The sequence below is a fragment of the Scomber scombrus genome, chromosome 23 (assembly GCF_963691925.1).
Source record: "Scomber scombrus chromosome 23, fScoSco1.1, whole genome shotgun sequence".
In the NCBI taxonomy this organism is placed as follows: domain Eukaryota; kingdom Metazoa; phylum Chordata; class Actinopteri; order Scombriformes; family Scombridae; genus Scomber; species Scomber scombrus.
In genome coordinates this window covers 12,345,978-12,356,771 of record NC_084992.1, presented here as the reverse complement: position 1 = coordinate 12,356,771, position 10,794 = coordinate 12,345,978, and the positions used below count along the sequence as shown (strand labels likewise).

At 42.5% G+C, this 10,794-nt stretch overlaps 2 protein-coding genes across 2 annotated transcripts; one reads left to right on the top strand and one right to left on the bottom strand.

The window, feature by feature from the left end:
• The first annotated feature begins 380 nt into the window (after positions 1 to 380).
• Positions 381 to 4,302, top strand: LOC134005541 (uncharacterized). The gene is made up of 18 exons (XM_062444464.1): positions 381 to 403; positions 489 to 544; positions 663 to 710; positions 912 to 1,039; positions 1,152 to 1,292; positions 1,363 to 1,434; positions 1,543 to 1,713; positions 1,797 to 1,893; positions 1,973 to 2,187; positions 2,274 to 2,424; positions 2,495 to 2,703; positions 2,797 to 2,914; positions 2,992 to 3,197; positions 3,278 to 3,395; positions 3,471 to 3,643; positions 3,745 to 3,811; positions 3,894 to 4,043; positions 4,130 to 4,302. Exons 1-18 carry the CDS (start codon positions 381 to 383, stop codon positions 4,300 to 4,302), a joined length of 2,316 nt encoding a protein of 771 aa, XP_062300448.1.
• Positions 4,303 to 4,854: 552 nt separating this feature from the next.
• LOC134005540 (uncharacterized) lies at positions 4,855 to 10,461 on the bottom strand. The gene is made up of 19 exons (XM_062444463.1): positions 10,439 to 10,461; positions 10,309 to 10,361; positions 10,141 to 10,230; positions 9,844 to 9,971; positions 9,557 to 9,697; positions 9,417 to 9,482; positions 9,172 to 9,342; positions 8,989 to 9,085; positions 8,690 to 8,898; positions 8,247 to 8,397; positions 7,969 to 8,177; positions 7,758 to 7,875; positions 7,473 to 7,678; positions 7,275 to 7,392; positions 7,027 to 7,199; positions 6,859 to 6,925; positions 6,633 to 6,776; positions 6,407 to 6,547; positions 4,855 to 4,943 (listed from the first exon to the last, which is right to left on the bottom strand). The coding sequence occupies exons 1-19, from the start codon at positions 10,459 to 10,461 to the stop codon at positions 4,855 to 4,857; spliced, it is 2,394 nt and encodes a 797-aa protein (XP_062300447.1).
• Between the last annotated feature and the right edge of the window lie 333 nt (positions 10,462 to 10,794).

The following is a 10,794-nucleotide window of genomic DNA, read 5'->3' as shown; positions in this document are numbered from 1 at the left end:
TACACCTGCTAACCAACACAAGCTGACATGAACCACTTGCTGGTATATCCTGGCGAAGCTGGCAACACTGTGCTGACTCTTACAGCAGCTTTTATAGGTCTAGTTCAGGACTCATGAGTGCAGAAAGCAGGGCAACTCTAACCTCATTAGCTGCAACTGATTGAAAGATGGCTTGATTGTTAATGAGCTACACACTTGAGGGCCTCTGATTGGGCAGTGAAGAGCTGGACTTATAAAAGCTGTTGTAGCAAATGTCACAATGTGGTGTCAGTTTGGCCAGGATATACCAAGCAAGTGGTTCACGTCAGCTTTTGTTGGTTAGCAGGTGTAGTTTGCTAGCTGTCACGCTAGCTTTAGACACTTCCATCACATCAGTGGCTATGGCTTTAGGGTCTTACCTCAGGTAGGGTGCTTTGAGGGTAATTTACAACTCATTAGTGTTGATGCAGCAATCTTGCTTATGATTTTTATATACTTTTGTCTTGCAGTGTGACTTTACTTCTATCAGTATGGGCAATTGCAACATGTAATCACATTCCTGAAGGTAAGAATTAAATATCTGCTTAAATACACACCTGAAAACATTATAATCAAGAAACCCTGAACTATGTTCATTTCAGGAGCTATTTCTATGGAGTGTCGTAATCGTTATCTCATGATAGCTGTTGATCTCTCCTACACTGATGATAAAGTTCACTTTGAGGCTGTTGGTAAGTCCTGCACAGCTTCATCAATCACCAATCTGTCACTAAACTGACTAGCGGCTAGGAATTTATCAGTGAAGTTGAGACTGCATACTTTATTTCTGAATTGGTTGAAACACAAAGCATTTCACCAAATAAGGGGTGCAAAAACCGGGTTTGGAGTAAATACTTGAACACGTTAAGACTATAATGTGACTTATCTTCCAGATGAGACAGGTGTGTACCCCATCACTGAGCAGTATTCAGCTGAGTGTGGCTACACTGTCAGTGTCCTCCCTCTCCAGGGGCATGTGGAGCTCAGAGCCTCTTACTTCAGCTGTCACACTGATAACAAAGTATGACAGTTTTTGAATAATTATCCACAAAACCTAAATTCGAGAGAATCAACACTCTGCATGTCTGTGGTTGTAATTCTGAGTTGTCTGATGCAACAATTCTTCTCCCCAGGATGATGAAGAGTTCACATTCAACTTCAACCTGATTTTGATTTATGAGGGATTAAAAGAGATGTATGCTTTGAACGAGACATGTTCTCCCTCTCTCCCCTGGTCTCCCAGAGAGGTTACTTGTGAGGTCAACTATATGGAAGTAAGCTTGGATACATCTTAACATCTTACTCAATAGTTTCAGATGTTCCCTAATCCAGATTTCTCTGCAGGTGTCTGTGAAGAGTGATGTTGCCTGTCCAACTGGGACAAAAAAAGATGACTGGGATGCTGCTGTGCAAACTGTATGTTTTGATCTTTGCTTCTGGAGAATACTGACTAGAAAAACTCACTTTTAAGCATGTACAGTTGCTTTTCTTTAAATGTCAATATGCTGTGAACTCTCGCACCAGGCCTATACCTCAGCCACATCAGATTGGCAGGTGATGTTCCAGAAAGGAGACCAGGAGCTGATGCCCATGAACATCTCTGAAGCTCATGAGCAGAACTACGCATTTGACCTGACGGATGGGAGACTTATTTTTCGAACACCGTATGGACAACCTGACTCATTCAGCACTACGGTGAACTACTGATGCAGAATTTGGTGCACTAATGTTTTCATGTTTGTACCAAAAGCAGGTTTTGATTTCAAGTCTCTCTCCAGGTGAATGGTGTGCCAGTAGAGGTGGTCCATGCAACCCTGTTCTCCAAGCAAAGCTGGGTTGTCCTCATGGTTGACCTGGTTGCAGCTTGCTCCGTGTGTCAGTATTACAATCTAACCTTTGGTTTTACTTAAGTGACTAGAAATGGGTGAAGCTTTTTATATTGGTCTCTTAACAGATGAAGGATCATACAAGAATGGATACATGATGTGGGAGACTCCTGAGGTGCTGCACCCACTGGTGTCTGGTCAACATAACACTCATGTCAACATTGGATTTGACGGTGAACTTGTGGAAGAGGCAGTTGCAGAGGAGAGAGGCTACATTGTGGAGAAGCACAACAGCACAGTCTACATTAGCATCCCCTATAATGCTGAAGGAGGATACAGGAAGGTAAGTCATTGTTGTAGAAGCAGCACAATTTCTTGTGGCAAGTTTTATCAAGTTGCACTTGTCATGATCCCTTAAATCTTTTTCAGACCTGTGTGAGTGGTGACCTCAATGAGTACTTCATCTTTAATCTCTACTTGGAGCAAATCTCAGTGGATGAGGATCATATAGACACCAGACTGCACTTTCACAGGACACTGGCCACACCCCTGCTGCCTCGCCCTGTTTTTACTGAAAACAGTAGGTCTAGTCACAACTCACTCAAGTAGTCAATGGAACCACAACCTGAACTTTCTTTTTAAAATTTCAGAAACGGTAGTTGAGGAAAGTACATTCACGGTCTACCTCGGAGATGTCCCTGACGATGTCGTGCTAGTTGCTGTTCAGCTCAACGGACATGACTTTGCACTGCCCTTTACAAATACAAGCACCTACACCATCTCAAAAGTGGTTCAACCAAACAACACCCACAGCTACACTCTGAAGGTGCCTTTTGACAATCCTGTCGTCATACAGCAGGTAAAGGTCTCAGTTCTCAGAGGTCATGCTGGTTTATACATGGCAACGTCATCCTGCTTTGGTCAGTCAGGATTTGTATTTTCTCTCTCCTAGTTCTCCAAAGAAAATGCAGCTATGCAGCATCAGTTGACCATCAACTACACACTGACTGTTCAGCCTGAAAATGATCCTTATTACCACTTCACATCAGTCACTGCATTAACAGACGTCTGTAAGTCCCTAACCTTTTCAAGATTGATTAATCCTGTTTATAAATGGTGCAGTTACTCACTGGTCTGTATTTGACAGCTCCTCCAACCTTCGACGCAGTCTGTTCTGAGTCTGGGATCAGCTTTAGACTGGACCACCGACCTTCTGACTACTTGTGGGACATCAGCATTGGCTCGGACCTTTTGACACCAGAACTGGCAGAGCAACGTGGCTACATCATGAGCAATGATAGCCAGAGTCTGCTGCTTGAAGTACCGCTCTTCACTGAAGGCTATGAGTACAAGGTAAGATGAGGATGACTGGAAGTGTCTGTAAGATGCTAATGGTAAAATTGAGATCAATAACTGATCGCTCTGTTTCGTAGGACTTCACTCTGAAGGGATTCTTTGGCACTTTTGAGATCCTTGTGCGGGATCATGACACAGCTGAGGTCCAGAGTTCTGCTGCCAAGACTTGTCCGTTCACAACTACTGAACTCATTGGTAAGAACTGTCTTTACTGTAATGGGGGATGAGGTCTTCCACATAGCTGACATGTAAAATGCTTTCTTCATGTAGTGTGTTCACCTGACGGGAGGATGACTGTGGTGGCTCACTTGTCTCTGGTTGTCCCAAGTGGAGGGATCCCTGCTAGAGTCAACCTCATAGACAAATACTGTGGACCCAAAGAGGCCGACAGCACCAGGGCACTCTTCTCTTTTCCAGTCAACGCTTGTGGATCCAGAGTCATGGTAGTACCACTCATACTTGTATAAACACTTAATTCCACGTAAATGTATTTCCACCTGGCTACATGATGTGGCCGCACCTTAAATGTGCTTTTCCTCTCCAGCTCAGCAAAGAGTACGTAACCTATGAGAACGAAATCTTCTTCAGCAAGAAGATCCGTGCTGTGAAAAGTAAATCAGATCCCCGCATTGATACTGATAGGTGTGTATTTTCAACTAGATCTTGTCATTTGACCATCCTGAACAACTGTAGACATGAAAAATATTAATTCCTCTTGTTACAGGGTGACTATGAAGTGTACATATCCTCTGGCTGGGCTCCATCGCCTCTTCTCAGTGTACAGGTTTGAGTCTGACACTGCCGGTGTTGGCCGCATTCTGCATTCTGCACACTCAGGTGACGGTGGGTTAGGGGTAATGGTCCAACTACATGAATCATGTCACTCTACATGTCGTATGCTGAAAATCTGTCTGGTCATTATGATCTAGGTCCACAAAGTCCCACCATGGAGCCCACCACAGGGCTTCAAACTCCACTGTCCACTACCAGACGCACCAGAAGACCGGTTTCTATACGACCTGGGTATTACCCTCCCGCTCAGTACATCCAAGTATCTAGCTTTCTAAAGAACATCTCAAAGAAGGGTCAGTACTTCAGTTAAAATTTGGTCACACTTGACAGCAAGATGTTCATTAAAACGTGTTCTCTTCACAGGAGCCAAAGGATCCTCACAAGTCAAAATAAATACTGCCTCATATTGAAGCAATGTGATGTTTTAAATGAATATAAATAAAGTTGTCTTTTTAAAATGATCAGACTTGCTGTCTAATACTTGAACAAACCCACTTAACTCAAAACAGTGTATACACAAATTCCAAGTAATGCTGAGGTATCCTAAGGATTCAATTGCAAGGAAATTACTAGATTAACACCAGTTGTCAGCTATAAATCATGAATGAACTTGGTATTTCTTTACAGTGACCTTTCCTAAACCATGCCAGCAAAATTCCCCCACAGCATAACAAAGCCACTTGATCCTCTAATTGTTCAAGCATTCAGAGCTGTCTATTCTCAGTGTACACCTCATGCCCTTGCTGAATATGACTCATCTGACCATATCAGATTTGTTTCCTACAACTATGTAGAGTAGACCAATGGTCTTTGTAATGAGGGGTTAATGCACTACAGCCATAATTTCCCTCTATGTATCACTTTATGGACTGCTCTTGCTGACAGGTGACAGACCATCAATGCAGGATATGACCAGATTGAGGAAGAGTTGCACTTCAAGTTTTCCTGAGCCTGATGCAAAAGCATCACAATCAAATGTGTACTGTTAACCCTGTCTCTACCATAGATCTAAATACAGATGTCCCTTTCATAACTGTTCCTATTGAAACCACAGCTAGTTGAGTGGTCTTTGAGTAAAGCTCCTGTTGTCTTTGCCCCAACAATCAGCCCTCTTTCAAAGTCACTAAGATCTTACCATATTGACACAATCAGAATTAACTGAGTTTGCTTAGCATGTTCATACATGATTGGATGTTTAATTGTACCATGCAATGCACCTGTAGCATATGCATTTGTTTCTCCAGGTTTTTACTTTGTCATCTGTATCTGAAACTTTGAAGATTAATATCTTTAAAGGTTGTAAGAAATGTTTAAGTCTTAAATGTTGACAAACCTGTGAGTTTGTGGTCCAACTGATCAAGAGTGTTCCAGTAAGCTCTGATGAATCATCCACATTCTTGTGGTCTTTACAGGTACCTGGACAAAGTGACAACTCACCTGACATCTTGCAAATACTGCAAGACAACTCAACTGATCTCAGTTGAGTTGTATTCTCTTGGTTGGAACAAAACCTGCAGGCACAACCCTTTAATAGTTTGGACATGCCTGCCCTAGGAGTACTTTAAATATGCCTTATCAGTCACAAATAACCATTACATAGTTTGAAAGTATTTCCCTATGTCTGTCTCACTGACAAATTTAAATACATGGGTCTAATTTGACAGAACTAGATATATAAATGAGCCAAAACCAAGTCAGTTACTGTGCACATTAAGGGTTCAAGATTTAACTATATCTTCTTGGGTTGCCTGGAAACAATTTCCACCTACTGCTGCAGTATCTGAGCCTTACATTACCTTTTCACACCACATACTGAGGATGTTCACTTTTCACAAGTTAAAGTACAATGACACTGTCGTGTCATGGTGGTTATATGACTGGATACTTTACATAACATTTTGCACTCATTAAGACATCCAGATTTGCTCACTGCTTTATAGCCAATGATTCCTCTGAAGACCTCAAACAAGGATAATCCTAACCAAAAGTTACATTTTAGTCACATGCAAGAACATTTGGCCCTCAAGCTAAATTTAACCTGGTACTGTAGATCAATGATGTGCTATCATCATCAAGGTGTAAGACAGTCAGTAGTTAAATGGTCTCGTGTTGCAAATGTGAGCCTCAGCTGAAATTAGTTAGTATAACTTTCAGTTCTTAATTTCATTTGTTTGGATTTGAATGAAATACTAACCTTTGTCAATTTGTTCATGTGGTTTCAATTCAAATGTACCAAGACAAGTCTGATAATTTTAAAAGACAACTTTATTTATATTCATTTAAAACATCACATTTCTTCTATGAGGCAGTATTTTTTTTGACTTGAGAGGATCCCTTAGCTCCTGTGAAGAGAACACCAAGTTAAAAGTTGTACATCTTTCTTTCAAATGTTAGATTTTAACTGTAGTACTGACCTATCTTCAGGACATTCTTTAGAAAGCTGGGTATTTGGAAGTATGGAAGAGGTCGTATAGAAACAGGTCTTCTGGTGCGTCTGGTAGTGGACACTGGAGTTTGAAGCCCTGTGGTGGGCTCCATGGTGGGACTTTGCAGACCTAGATCATAATGACCAGACAGATTTTCAGCATGCGACATGTGGAGTGACATAGTTCATGTAGTTGGACCATTACCCCTACCCACCGTCACTAGCAAAACGCAGAATGCGGCCAACACCGGCAGTGTCAGACTCAAACCTGTACACTGAGAAGAGGCGATGGAGCCCAGCCAGAGGATATGTACACTTCATAGTCACCCTGTAACAAGAGGAATTAATATTTTTCATGTCTACAGTTGTTCAGGATGGTCAAATGACAAGATCTAGTTGAAAATACACACCTATCAGTACCAATGCTGGGATTTGATTTACTTTTCCCAGCACGGAACTTCTTGCTGAGGAAAATCTCATTCTGGTATGTTACGTACTCTTTGCTGAGCTGGAGAGGAAAAGCATATTTCAGGTGCAGCCACATCATGTAGCCAGGTGGAAATACATTTAAGTGGAATTAAGTGTTTATATAAGTATGAGTGGTACTACCATGACTCTGGATCCACAAGTGTTGACTGGAAAAGAGAAGAGTGCTCTGGTGCTGTCGGCCTCTTTGGGTCCACAGTATTTGTCTATGAGGTTGACTCTAGCAGGGATCCCTCCACTTGGGACGGCCAGAGACAAGTCAGCCACCACAGTCATCCTCCCGTCAGGGGAACACACTACATGAAGAAAGCATTTTACATGTCAGCTATGTGGAAGACCTCATCCCCCATTACAGTAAAGACCGTTCTTACCAATGAGTTCAGTAGTCATGAACGGACAAGTCTTGGCAGCAGAACTCTGGACCTCGGATGTTTCATGATCCCGCACAAGGATCTCAAAAGTGCCAAAGAATCCCTTCAGAGTGAAGTCCTACGAAACAGAGCGATCAGTTATTGATCTCAATTTTACCATTAGCATCTTACAGACACTTCCAGTCATCCTCATCTTACCTTGTACTCATAGCCTTCAGTGAAGAGCGGTACTTCAAGCAGCAGACTCTGGCTATCATTGGTCATGATGTAGCCACGCTGCTCTGCCAGTTCTGGTGTCAAAAGGTCCGAGCCGATGCTGATGTCCCACAAGTAGTCAGAAGGTCGGTGGTCCAGTCTAAAGCTGATCCCAGACTCAGAACAGACCGTGTCGAAGGTTGGAGGAGCTGTCACATACAGACCAGTAAGTAACTCTGCTCCATTTATAAACAGGATTAATCAATCTTGAAAAGGTTAGGGACTTACAGATGTCTGTTAATGCAGTGACTGATGTGAAGTGGTAATAAGGATCATTTTCAGGCTGAACAGTCAGTGTGTAGTTGATATTCAACTGATGCTGCATAGCTGCGTCTTCTTTGGAGAACTAGGAGAGAGAAAATACAAATCCTGACTGACCAAAGCAGGATGACATTGCCATGTATAAACCAGCATGACCTCTGAGAACTGAGACCTTTACCTGCTGTATGACGACAGGATCGTCAAAAGGCACCTTCAGAGTGTAGCTGTGGGTGTTGTTTGGTTGAACCACTTTTGAGATGGTGTAGGTGCTTGTATTTGTAAAGGGCAGTGCAAAGTCATGTCCGTTGAGCTGAACAGCAACCAGCTCGACATCGTCAGGGACATCTCCGAGGTAGACCGTGAACGTACTTTCCTCAACTACCGTTTCTGAAATTTTAAAAGAAAGTTCAGGTTGTGGTTCCATTGACTACTTGAGTGAGTTGTGACTAGACCTACTGTTTTCAGTAAAAACGGGGCGAGGCAGCAGGGGTGTGGCCAGTGTCCTGTGAAAGCGGAGTCTGGCCTCCACATTATCGTCATCCACAAAGATTTGTTCCAAGTAGAGATTAAACATATAGAACTCATGGAGGTCACCAGTCACAAAGCTCTGCAAAAAACATGAAACACTGTTGAGCTCAACATGAATAAATCCTAGGTTTCCCTCCTATACATAGTAATTTGCAATCTGGTTCTCATCTGCTGCAAATACTAATCTTTATATTAATGCAGTGAAATTCTGGTCCACTAGTTCTCACATTTTAAGATCACCTCATCCCCCTGGTATCACAGGATGTGCTCATGCATTAACTAAAGTTTAGAGAACATAACTGTTACAGAAGCAAGATGCTCTAAGCCAGTTTGTCTGCTTGACAAGACACTCATCTTGTGTTACATCTTACCTTCCTGTATCCTCCTTCAGCATTATAGGGGATGCTGATATGGATGGTGCTGTTGTGTGTCTCCATAATGTAGCCTCTCCCCTCTGCAGCAGACTGCTCCAGAAGTTCACTGTTCAGTCCAATACTGACATTTGTGTTGTAAAAACTGGGACACGGTGACTCAGGAATGCCCCAAACCATGTAGCCGCTGTCATCATACAACCCTTTGTCTGTTGGAGAGAAAAAATACCCACACATTTTCACCCATTAATAGTCAAGTGAAAAGTAATCTACTGAAAATTAAAGACCGTATTACTGACCCATGGAGCAAGCAGCCATAAGGTCAACCATGAGGACAACCCAGCTTTGTCTGGAGAACAGGGTTGCATAGACCACCTCTACTGGCACACCATTCATCTGGAAAGAGACTCAAAATTAAAAACATGCTTTTGAGACAAATATAGAAGGCATTTTTTGCTCCAAATTCTGCATCAGTGTCTTACCATAGTGCTGTATGAGTCAGGTTGTCCATACGGTGCACGAAACACAAGCCTTCCATCCGTCAGGTCGAACACATAGCCCTGCTTGCGAGCTTCAGAGAGGTTCCTTGGCAGCAACTGCTCACCTTCTATCTGGAACATCACCTGCCAATCTGACGTGGTGGAGCTATGTGCCTGGACAAATTTAAAGTCATTCAAGTGGCTACAACTGCAAAAATTAAGAAATTAAGTCAGCTGATTTGACATACAGGTTTGAGTGCATTCCTTTCATCCTTTGTCCCAGATGGACAGGTGACATCACTCTTCACAGATACCTGCAAAGAAATAAGATCTTTTAAAATATCTGAAATGAATCTGTCACCATTATACAAGATGCACCCAAGCTTACCTCCATGTAGTTGACCTCACAGGTAACCTCTTTTGGAGACCAGGGGAGAGAGGGAGAGCAGGTCTTGTTCAAAGCATAAGTTTCCTTCTGTCCATCATGAGTTGCTACCAGGTTGAAGTTGAACGTGAACGCTTCATCATCCTGAAAGACCCAGAAGGAAAATTTGTATAGAAATGAGGAACAGGGCATCAAAGAGTTTTTGCTTGAGTGTCCTGCAGACATTCACACAGGCTAGTGAACGTAACGACACATGAATCCTGTAAACAACTTATTGGATTTGTACATACTTTGTTGTCAGTGTGACAGCTGAAGTAAGAGGCTCGGAGCTCCACATGAACCGGATGAGGGAAAACACTGACAGTGTAGCCACACTGAGCTGCATACTGCTCAGTGATGGGGTACACGCCTGTTCTGTCTGGATAAGACGTTACATTAGTTATGCAACAGTTTATTCCAAACCAGCTTACGCACAGTAAAATAAACTAGGACCAAACTGAGTAAAGGGAAAAAAAGAAAAGAAATAAAAAGCAAGGTTATAATGTATAACCATGTGAAATATGGTTGGGTAGCTGTCCAGGACCTACCAACAGCCTCAAATTGAGGGTCATTCCCAGTAAAGGAGAGCTCAACAGTCATCATAAAGTAGCGGTCATGACACTCCATATGAAGAGCTCCTGAAATGAATGAAGTTCAGGTTTATCAGGGTTATGATGATTTCAAGTGTGTGTTCAAACAGACATTTTATTTCTTACCAGCAGGAATGTCACATTTTGCAGCTGCAAGCACTGACAGAAGTAAGGTCACACTGTAAGACAAAAGTATATACATTAATATGGAAAAACCAACACTAATGAGTTGTAAATTACCCTTGAAGCAACTTACCTGAGGTAAGACCCTAAAGCCATAGCCACTGATGTGTTGGAAGTGTCTAAAGCTAGCCTGACAGCTAACAAACTACACCTGCTAACCAACACAAGCTGAGGTGAACTACTTGCTTGGTATATCCTGGCCAAACTGGCACCACATTGTGAAATGTGCTACTACAGCTTTTATAAGTCCAGCTCTTCACTGACAAATCAGATGCCCTCAGGTGTTACACTCACATGTGTAGCTCATTAGCAATCAAGGTGCCTCAATTGTCTTTCAATTGGAGGAGGAGCATGTCAGTGTGTTTCTAGTGTGTCAGCTAGTTAGACATCAAGACCCCTAACTGGGACACCAGTGACTTCAGACATTAT